The 24544-nt window shown below is 45.6% G+C and overlaps 1 protein-coding gene across 1 annotated transcript in view; it reads right to left on the minus strand.

The window, feature by feature from the left end:
• Window positions 1–3701: 3701 nt before the first annotated feature.
• LOC133111378 (myotubularin-related protein 13-like) overlaps window positions 3702–24544 on the minus strand; it is a 99493-nt gene continuing 78650 nt past the window's right edge. The window contains exons 18-41 of the mRNA XM_061221675.1: window positions 22690–22860; window positions 22068–22339; window positions 20802–20974; window positions 20589–20662; window positions 19262–19457; window positions 18846–18973; window positions 17688–17863; window positions 17458–17579; window positions 17134–17335; window positions 16724–16920; window positions 16278–16418; window positions 15324–15407; window positions 12357–12535; window positions 11178–11354; window positions 10653–10754; window positions 9834–10019; window positions 8487–8613; window positions 8107–8231; window positions 7106–7330; window positions 6420–6527; window positions 5706–5896; window positions 5487–5574; window positions 5270–5401; window positions 3702–5125 (exon numbers count right to left, since the gene is read on the minus strand). Of these exons, the coding sequence (XP_061077659.1) occupies window positions 5027–5125; window positions 5270–5401; window positions 5487–5574; window positions 5706–5896; window positions 6420–6527; window positions 7106–7330; window positions 8107–8231; window positions 8487–8613; window positions 9834–10019; window positions 10653–10754; window positions 11178–11354; window positions 12357–12535; window positions 15324–15407; window positions 16278–16418; window positions 16724–16920; window positions 17134–17335; window positions 17458–17579; window positions 17688–17863; window positions 18846–18973; window positions 19262–19457; window positions 20589–20662; window positions 20802–20974; window positions 22068–22339; window positions 22690–22860 (3675 nt within the window). The 3' untranslated portion in view covers window positions 3702–5026. The remainder of the gene's footprint in view (window positions 5126–5269; window positions 5402–5486; window positions 5575–5705; window positions 5897–6419; window positions 6528–7105; window positions 7331–8106; window positions 8232–8486; window positions 8614–9833; window positions 10020–10652; window positions 10755–11177; window positions 11355–12356; window positions 12536–15323; window positions 15408–16277; window positions 16419–16723; window positions 16921–17133; window positions 17336–17457; window positions 17580–17687; window positions 17864–18845; window positions 18974–19261; window positions 19458–20588; window positions 20663–20801; window positions 20975–22067; window positions 22340–22689; window positions 22861–24544) is intronic.

The raw sequence follows: 24544 nt of genomic DNA on the forward strand, positions 1-24544 counted from the left end.
CTGTGAGAGGTGATGGCATGGTGGGACACAGCCTGAAGAACCGCCTCTTTCCACCATCTTGTTCCATCCCATCTGCACCCTTTCCTAAATGAGCATCATTTTGGAAAAATAGTGCCAAGGACACAAAGGCAAAGACAAGGGTAGGATAGAGAACCTTTACCCGAATTAGGAGAGAGAGAGAAAGGAAGAGAGAGAGAGAGGTGGGTGGGGATTTATTCTCAGGCCAGGGGAGCTCTGTGCAGGATTAAACATGCTGCCACTATCTGGTGTCACAGTGACCAAACTGGCTTTAGTGTGATCGTCAAAACGCACAATAGTTTTTCCTCCTGCAAGGTTCTTGCTGTTCTTCCATTCATGAGCACCACAGGCGCATTAGCTGGGAATGCCATGCATTTTAAACAACGCATAAAATAACCAGCACAGTTCCTTTAACGGGCCAGCCACCATGGCCGTTTGCAACCGGTTTGTAAATGGATCACCACTAATGTTAACCCTTAGTTTAATGTCCTCGCCAAGCCATGGAAAACATATGATATGCTCTACCAAATGGTCAAGTAGAACATTAAATTGCACTTGAATTCACACTTGGAAATAATGCATGTCAGATATAGAACACTACTACTCCAGTTCCCTGCCACTCTATACCACAGAAAAATATGTCTTAATATATGTTGAAATATAGGCTAATATATGATATATGATGATGATATAAGATTCTATTTAATTGCAGGTCTTCAGTGTGAAAATATTTATGTAGATTCAAATATAAATGCCTTGAAATATAAATAGATTTTTCAGTCCACATTCTCTGAATTTGTGGATTATGAAAGTTATGCTTCTGCTGTATGTAAGAACATGTGGTAAGTGGGATATATGCGCATATTTCCATGAGATGTGATTTAATGTTTTTCAGCGTTAGGATTTCAGGGTCTCCATGACTAAATCGCGCAAGGCCTCAGCATTCCAAAATAAGGCAAAAATATCTCGTCTGTTCCCCCGCCTGTTCTCGTCCACATGCTCTGGGACCCCAATCGGCAAACGGTTTATTTGAATTCCCTCCAGCAGATTTTCATCTAAATAGATCTGGATTAAGATCATTCTCAGCGCCGTCTGGTTACGAATAAACCTCTCGCAGCTGCTGCCTGGGGTTGGCCAAGTTTGTGGTGGAGTCCTCCCAGAGTGACTTCACTGCAGTGCGCTGGTGCAGCTCTGCTGTTAGCGGGCGGAAACAGGGCCCTTACCCAGAGAGAGTGAAAGAGCTCAGAGAAGAGTCTGCTGCGGATCAATGGCACCCATTTGGGCGCAGAAGAGCGAGAGTCCTGCAGCCGGGGCTATTTTTAGACCCCGCAGCTGAGGGAGGGCGAGATTATCAGACCCCCGATGTGCATCAATCTCCAGCCTGTTTATTATCATTGTCAGTTCAGAGGAGGATCAGAAATAATGACTTCCTTTATGTCATCTCTGAAGACCCACACATTCTTTAGCACTGCTAAAACAATTGACCTTTCCTTCAACAGCCATCTTCCATACGGTGAAATATTAAGTATGCGGGAATATATTGATGCGTTGCCACTCTCCACAGCATGGTGTTTCTCAGTCTGTATTCACAAAATTATGTGAACTGGACCTATTATGCTTATTTCCTTTAAAAAAAAAAAAAAATTTAATTCATGAAAATTAAATCAGCAATGGCCACATATTAGGGTGAATTTAAATGACTTTGCCGGTTCCTCAGGTTGTGTGGCAAATGGAATGGAAACACGTATTATATTCATATGAACACTGCAATGGCCAGGCCAGACAACATGAAAACCAACACGCATATATAGACACTGTGGACTGCTGTGAAAATATAACAGTCCCCGCACGCACATATACTGATGCGATGGCCTGGTCTGTGAACGCGATAATACACAGACTTACACAGACGCAAAAGCGGCCTCAAACCTCAGAGACGAAGAGTACATTAGCAAGCTGCCCTGTCACGTTTTCAACGTACCAGTCTGTGCTCATTTTTGCCCTGTTCGTCAGACGAGCTGCAGTCTCCTGTGGGGAAATCAAGTCCATGCCTGGAAATCCAGCAGCACCCCCCACTTCCTCCCCACCCCCTTCCCAGGGTCGACGTACTAATCCTGCACTCCAAGAGGTGGATAAATCTGGACCAGCTCTCCAGATGTTAGTCATCCCTGCACCTGCTCTCTGTGCTGTTCCAGCCAGCAAAGGAGGATTTAGAGACTATTGGTCTATCCAAACGTACAGCCAGTCTGGGGGTTCCCTCGCTTTCTGCTCTGGAACTGGGCCAGTCGAAACTCATCCAGCCCACCGGTTTGGACTGTGCCTGTGGGCCCGGGTCGGGCCAGTCTCCGGAAGTGAGAACTCTGCCACTCTGCCAAGACCTGGTCTGTGCCAGGAACTGGATCAGCATGCGCATGCCTCTGAGGTGCTCTCTACCTGCCAGTGAGAAAATAGCCTGCCTGGAGATGCAGGGGGATGATGCATTCAAATAGAATAGAACAAAACCTGTGTGCAGCACAGTGGAGCAGTTACACCACTTACACTTTAATCAGCGGTTACTCCATTCATACCTGAATAGGCAGAGGGAACAGTTAATTCAGCTTAATCAGTTATTCAAAAAGCCAGTTAAAAAGGCTAAAGTGTATGGTCATGAAACTACCTTGGGGCAAAGGTATATTAGTTTGATAGATAACAATTATGATTAATGTTTAATGAAAAACTTTATCTAGGACACAAATAAAAACGTTCAAACTGTCATAAAAGATCTTAGGGCAGCTGATCCTCCAGCCGTATGCCACCCCCTGAGCTGTGGCCCCTTTGCTCCTTATCCTCTGTGCTTTCTCCCTGGCTGAAAAGGTTGTCCTCCGAAAAACATGGTGTCACTAACCTGATTCTTCTCACACCAGAGACTACAGCTACACTCATATAGTGGAGTCGGAGCAAGACCTTTCATTTGCGGCTTTGACATGCGGTCCACAGCTCTGATCAAGCAGCAGGGGTCAGTAGATAGCGATGGACCACGACCCCCCTAACTCACATCCCCGAGCGACACAATTGTGCATTGCCCCATGTAGCTCCTGCCCGCAGTCAGAGCTGGCAGTCTGGATTCAATCAGAGACCGTAGAGCTCATCCTTGCATCACAGAATGGTGGCATATACAAATAAACCACCTAGCAGCCCCTCACAGTCTGCAACAGCCACTTGTGTAAATGGCCCTTGGATGATTCAATGTTGGCCATCGCCCTCATTCAATAGCAAGAGACTCTGCTGAAAATAACACCCACAGCAACAAATTCATGCCATTTCTGCCTAATACGAAATGATGGTCATTGTAAAAAGCAAAGATGAGCTGATCAAGATCAATTTCTTTGTGAAGCGATGGCACTTTGGTGACATGCTGTTACTGTAGTTGCTTGTTGTATGTAGACATGTCAGTCCTGAAGGTGTAAATTACAGCTTTAGGCGTGAGAAAATTTCAACTGTGTTTGAACACTATCACAGCAGTGCTAGGTGCTTGTGAGCTTAAGATGTGAAATCGACAGCAGTTGATTTTCCAAGGGACAAGCAGACCCTTCACTTACTGTAGTTCCTACATAGGCTATTACTATAATGGTGGGCCTGTGATGTGTCAGGGGGTAAAAAGTGTGACGTGAAAGGTGAAAATGAGAAGGCAAAAACAGAAGAGGAATGGGGCAATAATCTTTTAATTAACATATCAAGATTTTTTCCACCAGTTTGGTGAACAGAACAGATATCTTTAAGTCATCACACAATACAACAGTAGACAAGGTCCATACCACATACATGACATTATTGGAAAAACATAAATTGACATGGATTCATCGGGTTTAAGATAAATGCCAACTTTTAGGCTGGAACATAATGTTCAAGTACTCCATTTATTTCGGATTGATATTAGATCCATTATGTAAAAGGAAAGTAACAAGTCTCTAAAACAACTTTTAGATGGCAGGTGTTTTCCTGCCGTTTCTTTAAACCAGTGTCAGCTTGCGGAGAGGAGCCTTTTCTCAAAAACAATCTTTGAGGAACAGGGCCTTTGATGCTTTGGTCCTCTCTCCTTCATAAACACTAAACAACATTACAGCTCAGTCCCAGCACACACAGAAAGCACTGTATTCATAATATCAGGACATAAAACAAGAGATTAAACAGAGCAAAGCTGTACTGATGTTTACTGATTTTGTTTGATAAAAACAAGATGTTCAAAACAAATGTATAAAAAAGTATAAAATTACACAGGATGAGATATTTACATATGTAATCCAACAAATTGTTGACCATGCTTTGATAAATACAAGTTACATATTTAATATGAACTTAATTTACTTAACCAGAACAAAATGTTAACCACAAGTTAAACCATTCACAAATGCACATTTAAATATAAATGAAAAGAAAACCATTTGTTACAGAGCTTCAAAATGTCAGGAAATATTCAGAGCTTTTGGTGTACAATTTCTTCTTCATTTATTCTTCAATTAAAACTGCTCAGGTCATATGTACATATTTATAAAGTAACAGCTTTTTGCCTGGCTGGTGTGTTTAAGTTATATGGAATGCATATTGTAGGCTTAAGTGCAAATAAATTGCCTTGTTCCTTAGTGCATTTTTAACAAGCTTCAACCATTTTTGGATGTCCTCACTTCTGTATTCATAAGCAGGAAAGCCTACTTAAATTGGACTAATTAAGCAATTAAATAGTCTTTACTTCTATCATTTTATTACTTTACATTTAAATCCACAGTTTTAATGGCAAATGGTGTCACAAGAGTCATTTTAGATTTTTGAGATAAACAAGTGTTGTGTCATTAGTGCAACCGTACTGGTAAGGTCCTGTTCTGTGAGTGGGTATTGGCCCTGGAGTGGAAGCATGAGGGGTGGGGATCTCCAGAGCACGGTTTGGAAGACCTATCTGACACCATGCCACATCCGGTCAGGGGTTAGGGGTCAGGGGTCAGGGGTTAGGGGTTAGGGTGTGGATGGGGAGCGGTCACGCATCGGAGATGCAGCTCTGGATTTTGTCCATCCACTGCTGGGCGCTTGGAGCGTCTGAAGCGCAAAAGTTGTACACACGCTTGGTTGTCTTGAGCTGTGGGGACAACGGAGAACCCACAAAATCAGATGTCACTCAGCCAAGAATTTCACTTTTCAAACAAACAACCCGCAAGGAGTCCTGTAAATAAGCAGAGTGGTTCAATGAATGCTAATGTGGGTGATGAGAAGAGATGCTCACATCGAAGAAGGCCTTCTCGCTGATGTGCTTGGGTGCTCCTATTGTAGGGGCAGCAAGCAGGACAGACTCCACCTCTGCCAAGTCAATGTGACCCCTGCAGTTGGTGTCTTCGCCCGTATCGTAATACCTCAGCTGGTCAGAAGAACAGGGAGATGGACCGATATAACAACCAAATTGTTCTGTGCTTAAGAAAATGGTCTACGGAATGAGTCCTTACCTGGTGTTTGGTGACATCCAAAACAAACCAACGAGGCTTCCAAGCTTTAAGCAAAGCGCCCCGTTTGAACAGGACGCCCTCAAATGACCTGATAAAAAAGAAAAATAAGTGAATTCACACTGCTGGTCGAATGCCTGCCTGCATTGTGTTGGTCCTTTCTGAATGCGAGCAGGGCTAAGCCACCCGTCACCGTCCTCAACCTGTGAGCTCAGACGGTACCTGTTCTCCTCGTTCTTGGGGGTGAACTGGTTGTAGAGTGTGGCGGCTCTCCTGCTGACGCCGTTTGAGGCGGTGGGGCTGCTGTCCTCCCCCAGGCCGCTGTCCGGGAGGTGCAGCATAGAGCGGCGCTGGTAGGCCTGCAGGCCGGAGGTGGGGATCAGGCCGGAGAGCGACACGGACTGCTTCCGGAGCTGCGGTGTCAGAGAAAGTGCCGGAATCAGACGCGAGAACCGGGAAGAACACCAACCTCCTGGCACACTCTGCGCACCAACCCCACAACTTAAACGGACAGAACTGTAGAAAAAAAAGAAAACTGTGTGCAGTTTAACTGGAGTTTCGGTGAATGTTTCATTTAACATATCCTCCATCTGCACACAGTAAATGGTCTGGGTCAATCAAAAACATAGTGAAATGAAAGTGAACCCAGAAAGTGGACAATCCCCATCAGTAATATACTTAGGTCTATACTGCATTTTTATTTAACTCATTCTGCAGTTTAGGAATTTAGTAGGCACTTTTATCCAGAGCAACTTACTGACACCACTTACATTCTTTCACCTGCAATCCATGTATACAGCTAGATATGTAATAAAGTGATTCAGGTGAAGTGTCTGGCTCAAAGGCCGAACAGAAGTGCCCCACATAAGGACTGAGCCCACAGCATCACAGAGACAAGCCCACGTCCCCGGGCTGATTCCGGGAGTTCAGACTCACATTGCCCTCCTGCTTGAGATCGTCTTTGATGCTGACCTTCACCCTCTCCAGCGTGACCTGCCAGCGCTCGGGGATCTGACTCAGCTCCCCCTCGAGCTGCTCCAGTTCCTGAAACCAATTCACACGTCAACAGCACACACTTTAAGCATGACCCCAACAGAACAGGAATCCATTTGTCATTGATAGCTCATTGTTAGGCACCATGTCTTCTATATGGTAATGCTAACCTTATGCGTGACAGTTTGGTACTATGCTAGGGAAGGAAAGGCTACCTTGGCACTGCCTTTAAGATAGCCCTTTCACCAATGTACTTGCTACTCTGTAGCCTGTAAATATATCCACAAATGAGAGCTATTGTTTATTTATTACATTAGACCCTTTTAGTTGCATTCTATTTTTAATACATTAGTCACAGAACCAAGACTGACATTATACAAGTACAAGGCTGATACAAACTTTAAATTCATGTATTAAACAAAAATGGAGATTTTATGATGCCAACAATATAATAAGTATCAAATATAAATCAAGGGACAGAACAATCAACAGGTAAATTGCCGTGGCAGCATTGACCGAAATGTGGATATGCTTCATCGGGGACAGATACAGCTGTTGCACAGGAACAATGTAAAACATAATGAAACTACATTTCCCAGCAAGCACTGCATGTTGAGGAGGGGACTCACGGCCAGCAGCTTGGAGATGGCGTCGGGCTGGGCGCGGCCCACGCTGCTGTAGCAGGGCCACACGATCCTGCGCTTGCTAGTGGCGATGGTGTCCGAGTCCTCAGCGCCCCCTGTCTTTCCTGCCACCATCCTCCAGTCGTAGGACGGGCCCGTGGACAAAGTCTCCCCGGTGTAGTAGTCCCACTTACACAGGCTGGCCACGCTGATGCAAGGCCTCAGTACCGGCTTACATACAATTTAGAGTGAGAGAACACAGCAGGTCTCAGTTCACCTGCATCATTACCACCTTTTATTTGATAAAAAAAGCTAAAAATAGCCTAAATCACATTCTTTCTAGGCTGTTAACTCAAAATCCTGCCAGCATCTCAGGAATGCTAGAATGTGCTGGGCAATAGCAATAGCAAAGCCGCAAGGGTACAATCCAACTCTGCAAAAAATCCCCCTACACTGAATCATTATGCAAGCAGAGGCACTTAGACATGATACGCATCCGTCCAGGCCTGCCTGTTGATTTATAATGAGAACAAACACTGCTTGTTTTAGAGACTTGTTACTTTCCTTTTACATAATGGATCTAATATCATTCTGAAATTTTCTGATCACAGGAAACTCTGCAAATGCAAAAGCCATAGCACTAGTGCAAAATGCAAGAGACAGTGATGCTATTTTGGTTTAGTTCTGTCCTCCAGCTTGTTGGGTTTGAAATAAAGCACAAATATGAGGTTATGGAGCAGACTGTCATCCTTAATTTGAGGGCAGTACACGCACGCTGGGTGATCTGTGTAGGAATTACAGCCCAGAAAATTAGAAAATTGCATATAACTAGAAACTGCTCAGGCGTCTTTTCAAATAAAAGAACTGGGCAATTTATCATGCTGGGCTTGCCATCCTTGCCAGAATGGCTGATGTTTCAGAGACAGGACCTTGGACAGCTTTCGGGAACATGCAGCGGCTGTTTTGGTCAGTGTGAAAGGCACTGTTCTGTGAGAGAAGGCCCATACCTCAGACTCAGGGCTGTACAGGTAGTTAAAGAAGAGGGGGCTCCTCTTGTGCATTCGGCCTATATATTCCCAGATGCAGATCCCTTTCTTGGCCTGTTTGTCTCCCTTGTCGTCAAACAATGTGCCTTTGAAGAGAAAACACAATGCGAGGCACCTGAGGCTACCTGAAAACAAACCTCAAACTTCACCACCTTGTTCCAGGTGAAGAGCAATTCTTAAGGAATAAAACAGAAAAACGATTAATATTCCTAATTCAACCCTGGATTTCACTGCACAGAACCACCTTACATACTTTATATAATGTGCTGAAAGTGAAAACAATGTCTATCGACAGTGCATAATTAATACAAAGGGCTGTGTTTAAATTCATGCTTAAATACCATGTTCAAGTCGCTCATAGTCCGAGTCCAGGAGGAAGTTTTTGAAGCGATTGGAGACGTAGTGGTAGGCCAAGAACTTCAGGTACTGCTGGTTGAACTCAAACTCCATGGGATACTGATTGTGTATCTTGAATGAAAGGGTGAGACACCACATTTCAAAGGGACATTCAGGTTCCCCCATACGCACATGAATGTGTCACAATTTAGGAGTACATGCCAGGGAGTGTTCAGAATGCCTTGTGATGTAATTATTCTCAAAACAAAACATCAGAACAGCAGGGAACATGGTTTCCAGTCATGCTGTGGCCAAGGAGAACATTTTTCTCATTTTACATTCTGGCCACCTGGACATGCTAGGAAAAAAACAACAGCTGTTTATGGGACGAGTTGCTTCTTTTTCTGGATCTTGAACAACCGCCCCTATTATTTCCATCCCATTATTTATAATGCTTTAAGAGCATGACGTGTCAGCTAGCCCTGGCACTTGTCTTGATTGGTTTCAAAAGACAGACGCAGAAACTATGTGTTGAGTATGCAATAAACCCAGGAGACAGTGAAAACACCATGTTCTCAAAGGCTAGCACCAGGTTTCCAGTGCCCAACACTATAAATGTGTTAGAGAGTGGAATATTAAAAAAGGGAACTGTGCTGCAGATGACAGCTAATCCAACCTCCGGATAACAGTCAATTAGAGGGGGAAAAAACTCCCAAGGAACATCGCTTCATCTGAATGACTTGCCGGACCTAGGGAGTGCGCACAACAGAAACGGACAACGTATTGACAATGACAGCTGTAACTGTCATTTTGTTCCGCTCCACTAATTCTAAGAGTTTCCCTTCACTTGCTCCACGCTGGAAGAATGTGATGACTTCATGGGGAAAACGGGGCCGGAACTGAGTGGGGTCATGATGGGGTGTGATTTAGGCGGGGGTGGAGGGTGGGGGGGGAACAGAATGAACACAGTGGGGTCATGATGGGGTGTGATTTAGGCGGGGGTGGAGGGTTGGGGGGAACAGAATGAACAGAGTGGGGTCATGATGGGGCGCGATTTAGGCGGGGGTGGAGGGTGGGGGGAACAGAATTAACACAGTGGGGTCATGATGGGGTGTGATTTAGGCGGGGGTGGAGGGTTGGGGGGAACAGAATGAACAGAGTGGGGTCATGATGGGGCGCGATTTAGGCGGGGGTGGAGGGTGGGGGGAACAGAATGAACGGAGTGGGGAGCCTCTGAGGTATGAGGGTCAGAGAGGAGGAATGACAGGGTGCGTTTCAGACAGAAGGGGCTAAGGGGCGGAGCGCAGGGCGGTGATGAAGCGCCAGGTGGGTTGGACGGGGCTTCAGCCTGCCTGGTGCACGCAGTCCAGGAACTGCAGGAAGACGGGCGTGAATCCGCTGCCCTGGCTGCTGGGGGTCAGGGCGCTGCGCTGGCTGAACTTGTGCCCGAAGGACAGCCACTCCTTCTCCAGCAGCACCTGGAAGCCCTCAAGGGTCCTGTAGAACGGGTCGCTCAGCAGCTGCACCAGAGACACCACCTGGGGGGAGCACAATTACAATCAGCGCACTTCTGCTCTCTCACAGGGGGGGCTGGGATTACGGCGTGGAGCTGGAGCGTGTGACCGCAGCATCTGCTCCCGCACACTCAAACGCCATGACAGCGGGAAACGCTGACGGCAGCGGCTGCTGTACGTTTCTTCAGTGGGACCAGCAGATGGCTCCATCGCCCCCCTCTTTTCCTCTCGCGGAGAGGAAGAATACCCCGGCATCTCTTCCCTCGCAATATCATTGCTCGACAGAAACGGGAGATCTCAGGTTCAAAGCCTGTGATCCCTCTGTGGGTTTCCTGTAGCCGAAACTGACAGTCCCAATAGTATGAAAAATAGCTGGGACCAAGAACACACCTCTGGGGTGCTTCTGCTTACTTTAACCTGAAGGACAATGTTCAATCCATGCACATTAAAGACAAGTAAAACAGGTAAAAGTGAAACAACCCTCACCATTTAGTTTTCATTTAGAGTTATGCAATCCTGTATTATTCAAATACCTTCATTATACACACCTACATTATAATCCAACGTCTAATGATTAACGTATTCACAGTGTCATCAATGTATCATAAAATAGATTTTTAGGTCACAACGCATGCGCAATGTGATTGGCTGGCGTACCTGGGTGGTGACGTCCCAGCCGTCCTCCAGGCTGACGAGCACAGAGGACCCACCGTCCAGCAGCTCCGCCAGCAGTAGAGCCAGCTGCAGGATTTTGTGAAGCTGTTCAGGTCACAGACACAAACAGCGCACAAATCAGTCTCCCGACAACAGAAATTACCTACTTTATTGGCCCTGTAATTTCAAATATGTTAGGTCTGCTGCAAATGGACTAAGTTCATTGCTATTTGAGGCCCTTAAGTGCCTTTGCCAGGACTTTCAAGGATATAACCATAATATATGATACTATTAATGCTCAAGCGGGGGAAATGGGAAACTTGACCCCTTTCCCATCTGTGAGCCTTGTTTCTCTTGGGAAAATGGGTTTTGAACATTTTAAAGAATCTCACAAGAGGGCAAAAGACGTCAGGGAAAGCCAGAGCTGTGAGTGGGTCTCAGGCTGCCGTTAGCAGGCAATGGAAGCTTCATGAAGTAGGGGGGCAGGGAAAAAGAGAGGAAAGGGGGGGTAGCAGTTTCAGGACTCACCTGTAGGATCCACTCGGACTCCTCCAGGGCCTTGAGGAAGGTGTCCTCTGTATCCTGTGGACCTGAGCTTGGCACACACGCACGCAACAGCTTCTTGAATGCGCTTTTTACCTGCCGTGTGTCGGCAAAGTCTACTGGCACCAGCTCACAGTTCAGAGCTGCATCCAGCTTGAAGCCCTTTCGCAAGAACAGGGAGGTATGATTGTTACTGTCAATCAAGCAACGTTTGATTGGCACAGGACAGCAGACATGGACAGCAGATATGGCAGTTTGCAATTAAACAGTTGAAGACATTTGTCCTACAGTAACTGTACAGTAACAATTAGGCACAGTATCATAATCCGGTTTGTCCATAAAACACATGACTAGAGATGAAGAACAGCCCATTAACTGTGATACAGTTCTTCACTACCATTACATTATGACCAGGTAACACTGACCAGGTACAGTCTAAACACTACAGCTTTAGACTGTAGTCAACGCATCAAATAAGTGAAATACAAAGCCATTCATTCCATTCTTATTCACTACATTTGTAGTTCTTCATAGGACTGAAAAGTTCTACCAATTTACAAACAACTGACAATATTTTGATTCAAGGAGATAACGTTTGTCTTCTGCAATGGTTAGATAATAGTATAAAAATGTCGAAGAGATCACAAAATCACAAAATCACACAAATTGTGAAGAATTTTCTTCTTTGGTCACAAATGGTTATTCATCAGTTCCATGCTCCAAAGCCAGCTGGAGAGATCACTGTACAAGTGCTTTAGACTGAAACAATCCTTATTCAATTACCAAGTCTAGTGTAATCCACAAAACTATTATTCTGTATTTTCAATGGTTGGAATTCACCACACTGCTTATTTTCAATGATCCAGGACCACAGTGAAGTGCCATCTGAATGTGAGGGAGGCCACATCTGCTGATAGATTGAGCTAGCAGAGGGGTTGGCAACCCTGGTCCTGGAGAGCCGCTGGGTGTGCTGGCTTTCGTTGTTACTCAGTACTTAATTGAGCAATGATTACACAGTTAACTCGTATCACCTTGTTTTTTGGGTTTGAATCAGTTGCTTATTTAAGGTGAAAATCCAGCACACCCTGGGGCTCTCTAGGACCGGGGCTGCGGACCCTGGAGCTAGAAGGAACACAAGAGTGCAAACGTAGGCTGTCCACGCACCCTGAGGTGGGATTTCTCCCCGAAGATGTAGAAGGCGGCCTGCTGCTTCAGCAGCTGGGCCTGCAGGCTCTCGCTGCCTGCAGGGGGTGCCAGGTCGTTCCCCGCCAGCCGAGCGCCGACCTCCGCCGCCGTGGGGTGGGGAGAGAAGCGGCTGCTGGAGCGGAGGCTCGCCCACACACCTGATGGACAGAGAGCGGAGCGCGTCTCAGAGCAGCTAAACTAGACTCGCACACAAGGGACAAAGAAGAGGTCACTCATTAGCTTCATCCAACTGACCAACAATCACACGAAGGCGCAGTCACACTACAACGAAGAGAAAGCTGCCCCAATAGACTATATTACAACACACAAACGCAGTGCCACACAGGGACACTGCAATTCATAAAACAGTACAGTGCATTGAAAATGACAACACTAATATTTGTCAGAAGAGGACGCACTAACATAATAGAGCCAACTAACACAACAATAACAAGCCACAGCTATTCTGTAAAACCTATTGACTCACTGACTTGGAGATACTGTACACTGTGTTACGGACTGGTAAGCTGTGTGCTGACACATCACATACCACATTGACTGAAACATGCTTTATCTCTATGACAACACTGCTACATTACGCTGCAAGAGTAAACCACTGAGACACAGGCACAGCCACAGCAAAATGACTATTTAGTTGGAGGGTTGTACATATTGCAAAGCCCTATTTAGAATCTGCAAAGTACATGCCTTTGGGAGTGAGACTGGAAATTAGTGGATGACTGGTTCTCTGAAATTTGAAAGGGTTCAGAAAATGAAAGAGGAAAATATTAGAAACAGTGGAAATAATATAACTATACCTTGACTGTTGACTCTCCCCTTAGCAGTGGGTTTTTGGTTTGAGTGAGTGAATAGTTTATCCCTGTACTCAAGCACTGGTAGATTAGGGATGTGGGGAGGGGAGTGGGATGAAAGGCACAGAAAGATTAGATCAGACAGAAATCAAAAAACACTCCACTTTCACTGACCCTAGGATGGACTGACAAACATTATGTCGCGATATGATCACATGAAATGAGTGTTATTTTGGAGTTTTTGCTTACGCAATGTCACATGATGAGAGAGAGTTGACAGAGTAGCATGCACATGATGATTCACAACAAGGAATGGGTATATTACACCAGAAAAGGAATCCTATACATGTAACCCCAATGGGCTTCAAAGTGGTTTTATAGCTGAAAAAAAAACACCAATTCCTAAACTCGCAATCGGTGTGTCCAGCCAAAGTGCTGTTTCCACAGTCTGGGACTGCCCGACGATGCTAGAACCAACTGTGGATAGGAGTCCCAAGGCAGGAGCTTAATTCGCCATAGCACCACCTAGGGAGGCAGGGTCAACAGTTTAGCCCTCGCCTCACTGCACAATAACGACTCCTCTGGTTGGCCAGGCACCTGGACTCTGCTTGTTCTGTAGCGAGATGGCTGCAGAGCCCAGCTTGTGGCCTGCAGCAGCTGGCTGCAAACTGCAGTGATGCAACAGACTTACATTTGCAATTAGGCATTCCGAGTTTGGGAATTGCTGAAAATAATGGGATAAAAAGTAAAATAACACGTAACGGCAATTCCCAGTGCGAAATGAAACGTGGGGAACCACTGACAAATCTTTGAATGCCCAAAGGAAATAAATACTGAGATTGTTCTCGGTCTGCTTGCTAAATAGTCACATAAGCCAAATATTTTTTGTATGAGGAAATGTTTATTTAAGTCTTTGTATTATTACAGTCAATGTCCATGCAAGCAGCCTTGGATGGTGAAGTAGTACAAGTTCTCCTGCAGGTGCAAAACAGTGACTGCATTACACTTATAATGGGAACAACTCTTGATTAGCATGTACTGCCAGGGATGAAGAAAAATAAATAAAAATGATCCAGTGAGTCAGTCATGAGTCAGTTCCCCAATTGTGGACAACCGTCCATGGTTCCATGCACACCATTCGGCAGGCCCTGCTGGAACCAGGGCTTGGAAGTGAGCTACACCCAACCTCAAGGATTCTCCAACTGGAAAGGCTGCCAGTGCTTAGCAGAGACGGCGTCAATTGTGACATGGTTGGACAAAGAGATAACTGCCAAGCACAACTGACCTTGGGGTCATGTTGGATTAGTGTGCTGACATGATACTTATGTCTACAGGTTCCCCCCCCCCAGACTAAATAATGAGGTAGTATGTACATACAGCAGGATGAAAAACAAAACAAAGGAAAACAAACAGCCCCTTAAAAAATAAGTGCTTTATCCAGAAGTGACTCAGATGGCTACAGACAGATACTTGTAGGAATGTGGTCAATAAACAGGGGGGGCAAGGTCATCTGCAATGCCTCCAGCTGTGAACAATCATTCTGTTCTTAAAAGCGACAAAAATGTATATTTCTGTCCAGCAGACCAGATCATTATGGCAGCCGAGTGAAATACATTATCTGGCAGACAATATATCTGTACCAGCCATTTGATTCCAAGCTTAAGGTCGAAGCTCATTCTGGATGATTCATGAATTTTTTTGCCAGTACAGAATTTCAAATATTTACAGGCCTGAGGCCGCAGGTTGAAAATGCTTGACCTCAGGACAGCGGACTGGTTCCACTTGATGGAGCACAATTTACACACTCAGTCCATCTTTTCAGTGCTTTGGGGCGAAACATCTGCTCATTTCGGCAGCTTCTCTGAGCTGGGGTTTTGAAGTGAGCCAAGACTAACAGAGACAGCACGCTGGGTCTGGAGACAGTTTGTGCTTTGGGGAAACGGTGAATGTCTTCCGACGACCCGTGACATATTCTTGTAAGGACTAGAACCGGGACTCCATAGAAATGTAAGTTATCTGAACCAACTGGAGCGCACGCGTCTTTCGGGTCACAGATAAAACAGGCTTATGGATGAAACGCTGCCCTTTAAAACAGCGATTCCGTTTATTCACTTCATCGCTTCACTTCACTTACCTCCTCTCGCAAAGCTGTTGGAGAAGGGCGACTCCAAGTGGACGGGAGTCATCTTTGGTATCCTTGATGTTCGCCTCTCACTGCCTGGAGTGGACCCCACAGAAGAGAGATTAGCACAAGGACAATGGCCTTTTTTGTTGTTTTGTTTTTGCTTACAAAGTACAAGGAACGGTGCATTGGGGCAAGCGATGCATCTGATTACTAAAATGATTACTAAAACTCCTCATACCGCCAGAAGAAAATGGCCTCTGCTGTTGGCAGAGCAGCAGGCAGCCGATATCAATCTGCACGCTCAGGCTTGATTATCCTAAGCTAGTGTAAGGGTGACTGGTGTTAAATGAGCCGTGTGCTGTTCCACTCTGGACTTCCATTGCATGCGTTTGGAAAAGAATGATTCCAGTTTCTGATTAAATGTTTGTTTGAGGTAAAAACAAAAATTCTTGCGTACACAACATTTACCTTATTAAACACAAGAGAAAGTAATCCAATTAGTTCCAAGGACTTTAATCCGTGTCCTCTGAAGACTTTATTCACGTAAAGAGATGGATGTCATTTCCCTTGATTGGGGATTCATTTTACCCTAATTCTATAGACAAAGCATCTTAGCTCCGGACCACAAGACAGGATTTGGGACATGTCAGAGTTCTGGTTCTTGCATTCTTTGCTTTGGAGCGGAGACAAATGCTTGAGACATTAACTCAGCGAGATCTGAGCAAAGCAAGGATGCTGTACGCCTCCTCTTACATAACACAAGGGCAACAACTGTGGTTCCTTCCATAGGGGAGGACATGATTCACAGTGCATCCCAAATGGAAACTAATGAGATAAACAACTGGAGGACCACACAAAAATCACAAACAAAACATAGGAACAATAGCGTGGAAAACAAGAAACACACACAAAATGAAAGTGGAAGGGAAAAAAAATGAAAGGGCACTGTTATCCCTTAGATACCTGGAGATAAGCCAATGAGAGAGCGGTTGGAGAGGGTGTTATTCCCGTTCATTTTGAAGTATATGGGGATTGCGCTCAGTATGGCCTGAAGATATTTCTCCTGCTCCAGGCTGCTGGAGGACTCGGAGGATGAGACAGGAGCTGGAAAGCAGCAACAGAAAATGTCCAACATTAGGCCTTCCACACATTGCCAGGCACAAACGGTTACAAATACCCTGATTAATACAGCTGATAACAAAGCTGGCTAATTCAGTATAATCAAGACATCTGATGTTGTCCTAAAACTCTCGGATAAGAAAGTTCAAATAATAAATCAATTAGTCACTGTCATCACATATAGTTATAACTTGCATATGACTTGCCATTGAAAAAAGATTATGACAAGCCTCATAAGAGAGGTCTTGAATCCTGAACGGAAGTGGAAGAGATAGCTGAGTGAGACCTACTAGTAGAGGAGGGGTTCTGAGATTTGAAGAGCCCAACTACACCCTTGCCATGGAAGCCACCGGAACGAATCAGCACGGCCTTGGTACGGGGGTGCCTCCAGCAAACCACGGGCAGACGGTTGTGTCTGTAACAGCGTGCCACCTTCTGCAGGCTGCTGTCCTGAACTGACTGAGGGACCACCAGCAGCCCAGGGTAACTGTGGAGGCAGTAGTTTGCTCCAATCAATATCATAATCGCAACTGAAATGCGTAGTTCACTAATAACAGCACCAGATAACTCCAGTGACACTGAGGTTAATAATTTTCCTTCAGATTAGCAGGACAATACATTCTGAAAATGCATTTTCCAGAATGACAGAAAATAGAAAATGATTAATTGAATGACTTGATATTGAGTTGAGGAATGTGACCTGCGGCACAGTGAGTAGAGCCGGTTGACAGCCGTGACTCTAAACTGCTCGCCGCTCTTGGAGCGTGACGAGCTGGCGGTGATGGTGCCGAGGCCCAGGCGCTGGTAGTCGCGGAAACAGGCGCGCTCTACCAGCTGCTCCATAGTGGACTTCTCCGAGGTCCGCAGGGTGCTGCTGGTCGGCTGCTCCCCATCATCTGACACTGCAACATACCATCCGCGCAACAGAACAGTCAGCAGTGGACAGTTTCCACCCACCAATCACCCAGAAAATATCTGCAACAGTGACCAGTTGGGCTTGGGCCACTTGTTTTCCTGTTCCTACCCGAGATGTCATCATCGTCGTTCCAGGTCATACGCTTCTCATTTTTCTTTGCCATGTTCTGACGTCCAATCGTCATCATTCCCGCTTTCTTTGCTCCTTTGACCAGGGTCTTAGAAAGTGTGCTACAGTGATGGGCAGAGTGAAACAGTACAAGATGATACCTCTAAGTTACACCTCTACATTTGAGACTATAGCATGCTGACGTCTGTAGTCCAGGCACAAAGACTCACCGAAACCCTGTGTTCCGCTCCTTCTGTTTAGGGTGGGTGAGCTGGGGGACGGACTGGCCCACGGCGAAGGCGAACATGCTGAAGATGGACTGGGGGTAGCGCAGTCTCTGAAGGTGCTTCCTGAAGATCTCCACCATCTCTGAACTCACCTCCTCATCAAAGGCAACTTTGATCAGCTGAACCAAAGAGGAAGAATGGGCACACAGCTCACATCCACATTTATAACAACACATAAGACGCATTTCTAGAGAACAACATGATTACAACTGAACAAACGAAGATGGCAGTGGAGAGGGAGACCCATTTCTAAAGTGAGGAAAACTGTACTGAAAACTGAAATGTGTTATTTAGCTGATGCTTTTATCCGAAGCAACTTACAGTTGATTAGATTAAGCAGGGGACAATCCGCCCTGGAGCAACACAGGGTGAACCACCAAACTTCCGGGTCCCAGTGATGTACGGGTACAGGCTCACTGGGACAGCCTTGCAGCCCCTCTTGCAGTTGCTACAGTTAATAACTTCATTTAAAATCAAATAAATCCTTCTAATGTGTGGTCTGATTTGCAGAGCAATGACCCTTGTGTCTCTATATCCTTCATGGCCTTGTGGTTCTCCACTCCCCTGTCATTGCCTGATGGTTCAGAAAACCCTGGGTCATTAAAGAACTTAATGACAGACAGATAATGGACCCCAGACACTGGTTGTTGGCAAAGCACACAGTAGAGGCATGCGCTTGCACATGAGGACAAGCAGCCCCTTCCCAAGCACATTTTTATGGTCCATGGTGGTCAAAGATCAGAATGAACCATGAAAATATTTAGTGTACATTTCAAGTATTGTGAAAAACCAAGTGCTGGATTGTAAAATACTTTTTACTGAAATATAGCTAAACATTTTCACCATGATAAGGAATCATATCTATGTTGATGTTACAACAATGAATAGATATGACAGATATAAATTAAATACAACTGAATCATTATTTTCATGAGAAAACGTAACCATATTAAATTAAAAAGTTTTTTGTAAAATACAAAATGAGTTGAGTGCCATCTAAAATTGCCATCACCATGACGGGGTTATGGTGGTGATGATGACCGCCATAACCCCATCATGGTGATTACCATGGCATGAAAGTGCCACTGCCTGGTTCAGTACCTGGAAAGAGGCAGACCTCATCTGCAGGCCCTCCTGCATGTTTTGCTGGAGCTGGTTCTGAATGTTGATCTTCTTCTCCTTGGTCAGGGTGGAGACCGGGAAACTGCGGATCACTGGTTGCTCACCCACTGCCAAACCAAACATCAAATCAATCAAAACAACCTCAGTCTCATCACGAATGGGCCCTGACTGAACAACTCACTTAAACCCATATACTAATGACATTGAATGAGTAGATATAGCAAGGATTAATTAGTCAAATTAACTAGATCCAATTTTAAATGGAAATGGTACAATAAGTGGTTGCCACACTGCCTGGAATAGCAGAGTGATTTGCCTTTCCAGCCTACAATACAACTGTATACGGAGAACATTCTGGATAAAAGGCCCATCTTATGTGAGCTCAATGCATGTACCTAAGGGGTCGTGAGGGGTGCCCTTGAAGATAACGCGGTAGGTGGTAAGGAAGAGAGCTCCCTCTGCTGGCAGGATGTGTGGCCCGCCAAGAAGTCCCCCTGTGGCCTCCTCGCGCCCATCGGGGTCCAAGACCACACGCAGACCCTCTGACACAAACTCCTCCCCCGGGAGCAGCAGGGGCCTCAGGATCTTGGGCTGGAAGAGACCCATTTGGACCGAAATTAGCACCACATGCTAACTGGCTACAAGCAGACCATACCAATGCCACTTTCGGTCATATTTTATGGACTTCAAAACACAGTCAATAAAACGACTGGTAACAAATTGCAACATATTGTTTCAGCACAGACTGTTATTTGTGTGTATATTTTTTCGGCCTTCACATTCTTCATAGCTTGGATAATTTAGTTTTATTTTTATTATTCAAATGCATGTCGCTTTCTTCAATCCAAAACACATGGATTTCGGTCTGTGAAATTTCCGTTCAGTGAACCCCAAAATGATTGTTCCTTCAACAACAATATATTGTGGAATTTTGGAAACTGCATGACTGACACTGGAGGAGGTTTCCAAGGCGATCTGTTCTTGATACACAACGGCACCAGTTGAACAAACACTGCGCCGAGTTAAGACGGGAGACCTTTTAGCGCCAGGAGCCATTTCATCTCCTGACTCTGATGCTTTCCCTCCAGCCCCCCAGTGAAGCCTGCCATCTCTTCCCAATCAGCTTTCTGTAAGCTCAGCGGCTTTTCTGACTTTTATGAGTATCGCATTCTTGAGAGGTGATGTATGTGACAAATGCATGAAAACAGATAAATCTGTGTTCTGGAATTCCCGGGGAGATGACACCACCACTGCTAAGTTTCGTAACTTGGCGTAAGGGAGGAGTTTTGGTTTCTGTGGAGTTAAATGCTGCGATGTCGCTCATGTTCCCCAGATGAATATGTGCAGTGTTGGCATAGACAGGGCCTGGGAGTGAGGGTCGGGTTGGGCTGCCCGAGTGCCTTCACTGCAAGGAGCAGGAATATTGGAGTTTCCCAAGAAAACACATGGTTACTACTACCCAGTGCTTCCCGGAACCAAATGTCCTACAAAAAATTTCCCACACAAACATTTCCCAATCACAAAAAGAACCAGAGTTCTGATGTAGCCCTCAGGTAAAGTTTCGGAGTGTCAAATTTCTGGAAAGTTGCCAAGCACCTGAATAAGCCGGTCAGCTGGTTTACTTCAGAACCTCACACACCAGCAGAAAATAACATTAAATAATGTGAACTAACGGCATATCTGGGCCCAGCATTGCAGGCAGAGGGAACCCTGTCACAGTACCTTCTGAATGGGGGGGAGGCGCCGACTCTCCCGGTGCACTGATTCCAAGGTCTCCATCTGCATGGCAACAATTCCTAAAACACATGAAAAGAACAGTCAAAGCGGTTAGCTTCCTATTAGGGCAAGTACACCTGTGACAGTCGTCTGTTCTATTTTGAGGCAAGAGAGCAGCGGATTGCTAAACCTTCCCAAGGGGTCCCGTCCAGCACCCACCTGGAATCATGCTGTGCAGGTTCTTGATGTGCTCTTGACTGACCCCGCTCTCCGTGCACACCTTATCGATGAAGCGGGCGATGAACCTGGCCGCCGAGTTGGCGATGTCACTGTTCTCCGAGTCCTCAAAGCCACTCTCAGTATCAAAGCTCTCGGCCACGCTGCCGGCGATGCTGTTGGACACAGAGCAGCCTGACGGTAAGTGTATGCTGGGATTGCTCTGTAAAAAACAATGGTAGACTGTGGACTATTGAAACAAATAGGGAAGTGGCCGTAATGACAGGGACTGTATATAGGCCACCTATATCTGAACGTGGAGAGGCAGTCCTCCGTTTAAGATTAAGAGAGATCAGTTATACTATCCAGGCCCTCGCACTTCTGAGACATGGCCTATTTCAGGAATTCTGTTTTCCATGTGAAACAATGATCCAGTGCTCTTATTGAGCATACAAACATTGCAACGTGTTCCAGAATTTTTGTGAGAAACGAAATAATTCTGGAAAGGATACAGCCATTAGCAACATAAATAGGAACAGAACAACAACCCCTTCTCCCATCCCCTGCAAGAATCCTCAAAACTGACACGAAGTGCCCATTTCTGCTTTCAAAACAAAACAAAAAAACAGCAATACTGAACAATACTGAAGTCCCTTTGAGGCAGATCTCACCAGTGAATTGTTGTGAAAGTGGTACTGAATGAGAGAGTGGAGCTCTGAGGAGATATCAGTTTGGCAGAGCAACCTCACTGCCTGGGAAAAGCCACACTTCCCCAACTCATGTTCCCAGTTTCTGTTACTGTACACAGGGTATCTGCAAGCACTTTCAATTTAGACTCTTGTACAATCCAAGAGAACACTCGGTGTACATTCCACTTCTTGGACTACATGAGTCATATTCCCTTCAATCACCAATATGCAAATATTTTGGGAGGAGCCTTTTTTATGCAGTACTAAATTGTAACTTCATCAAGTAGTCATACAAAAATAAGGGATCTCCCTGCATATGGAGGAAGCACCTACATCTCCTCTAAAGATGGGACAAATCACTAGAACAATGGTCTTTAGAGCGGAGAGAAGCCCAATTTCACACCATACACGTGTGGCCAATGGTTGGCTTCATGGCCATAGCACTTGCTGCGGTGTGACCAAAGCTCTTTCTGTAACCCCCTCTGCATTACCCCTCAGATAAAGTGAAAAAGTTCACTCCTCAGGAGAAAGAATGAAATAAAAAACCCCAGCAGAAGGACGAGCGTGGGCTCAGACTAGCCTGTTGGTGACTATGCTGTTGCTGCCGCTCTCCCAGTCTCCGGCAGGCGTGGAGCGGAGCAGCTTGTTCTTGCTGCTGTCCAGGGGCACCAGCAGGTAGACCATGAGGCTGGCGTAGTGGATGGCCTGGCTGAACACCGTGCTCTCCTCGTTCTTCACCAGCTCCTGCTGCTTCTCCTTGCCCAGGTTAGGCCACACCCGCAGCTGCTCGGCGGCCAGGCCCATGGCCGTACGCTCCGAGTCGGGGGGGCCGAGGGTGGGGGGGCCCCGCTCCTGAGGGGGAATGCCGTGCCAATCAAGCTCACAAACTGCATTTTCAAACGACGGATATTTATAAGAATGTTCTGTTTTTCCTTAACATTGGGAAGATCTCCTAATTTTATAGGGTATATGATTTCTGGAAGAGCAGTGTTGAAAAGTTTGCAAACTCTTCCAGCTCCTTAATGAAACACTGTCAGAGAAATATGCTACATATGCACATTTTATGAGAAATGTAATTATGTATGTTTAATGCAAGTTCAACCGGTGCTTATATACAGACACTCGGGGCACATAAAAGTCACCCAACAGTAACAGAGGCATTCCAGAGGCACTGAGGTGAAGAATCCCCCCTGAACTCTCACCTTCAGCCTGGCTATGAGCCCTGGCTTCTCCTCTGGCGTGTTGAGGTACAGTGACCTGATCTGGTTCTGTACTTCACTATAGAACGTTGTCTCCCAAAACTGCTGGTTGGTCCAGATAGGGTGGTCCTGTACACAGGTGTAGGCAAACTGGTTCACTCCTGGAGCCAGTTTCTGCAAATCAAAGCCAACAGCTTGGTTAAACAATTTGGAAATACAGATACAGATTACATACAGGCTGCATTATGACAGATTACACGGTTGAACCATCTAGACACCTGTGTTTGCTTATTCTTCATACTGCTCCTTTGGGACTTCACAGACCAAGTTCCCCCCACCACAAAGTTAACTGGTCTACAGTGAGCAAGCCTCTTGTATAATATGTTTAAAGAATACAAAAACAAGAACCAAGATATACATAAACAACAGAGCTGCCAAATCAGCCTGTCTACACAACCTGGAAATTCACTGCGACCATAAATCACAGCAGCCCGCTGTTTTTCCTTCCATGTCCCCGTCAAGGAACCCGAGACGCTGTGGTGAGGCTGAACAGGACAGGGCGCATTTCTATGGGCCTGGATGCACACGGCAGCACCTGCTGTTTATATTCTGAGTCGGGAATGCGTTCTCACCCACACAGCCATGGAAATGGGATCAAATGGAGACAATTCCCCACCAAAGAGTGTTGACGTTGCACAGTGAAAGAGTCACAAGTCCAGTATAATGAGAGATGGGCTGCCACTGGAGGTGCTGCAGTCGGCTGAGGTCCTTTTCCCATTAGAGGGCAGCAATAGGTCATCTGATCCACGACCACGGCCTGCTCCCGGCATAGTGTGCCATGAAAGTGCAAAATTCAAATCCACACCTAATCCTCTTATCTGCTCTTGTGTTAACAAAGGCGTGTTTCACAATGAAAAATCAGTTAAGTATGGATTTATTTAATTAAGAAGAATAATGCCAATGCTGGAGCTTATTCGGATACTTTGTCTTCGCTCAGTGAACATAATGGACCTTAACTGCACAGTGCTCCATAAACACTCAATCGTAAAGCATATGCACTCGTGGAAGAAACCCCCAGAGACAAATCTGTCACTGCGTACTGCTTTTCAGGAGATGGCTAAAGCTGACTCTATCCAAGAGATTTGCAAAGTATCAGAATGGATTACTCTGTCTAGACTAATTTAATTAAGTCCTAGATATAAACACAGAGTTGCCTCACAGCTTTGCTTTGTTTAATAAAAAAGAGGACACAGAAATTGTTATTTTACGATAGCCATCGTAAGGCAAAATGTCGACAATCCCCAGGGTCAGATTCAGAATATTTATGTTCATCACAGTTAAATCTCACTTAGCTCAGTAATGTCTAATTTCAGATCCAACATTCGCAGCAACATCAGCCTTCCACTGGACCACCATGTCCTGGCTGACCCTGGGTAACTCAAAAGCGAAGATCCAGGTTTGCAAGGCCCATGCTCACATTAGCTGTGGATGGCTGGGGGGGGGGGGGGGGGGGGTAATCAATGGTGCAAAACAGAAAAGTAAACTGCCAGGGGACTGGGGGCGTAATGAGCCTCAAACACATGAAAACAGGCCTAATAGTTTGTTTTCATGCTAGTGACAGAGTCAACAGCTCATAACATCCGACAACATTTTTGGGACAGAAGTGAATTTCATCAATGATCAGCCCCAAGTAAAGACAGAAAGAGCCACCAGCTCCCTCATCAACCTCAAGATTATGTATAAACACTCTTTGGAAAAAATGGCCAAGTGGGTAGCCTTTAAACTCAAAGTAAACCACACAACTGTAATCGAATGGCACATGTAACAAAATTTTTTGAAACAATCTACATATAAGCAT

Source organism: Conger conger, chromosome 15 (genome assembly GCF_963514075.1).
Source record: "Conger conger chromosome 15, fConCon1.1, whole genome shotgun sequence".
Classification (NCBI taxonomy): Eukaryota; Metazoa; Chordata; class Actinopteri; order Anguilliformes; family Congridae; genus Conger; species Conger conger.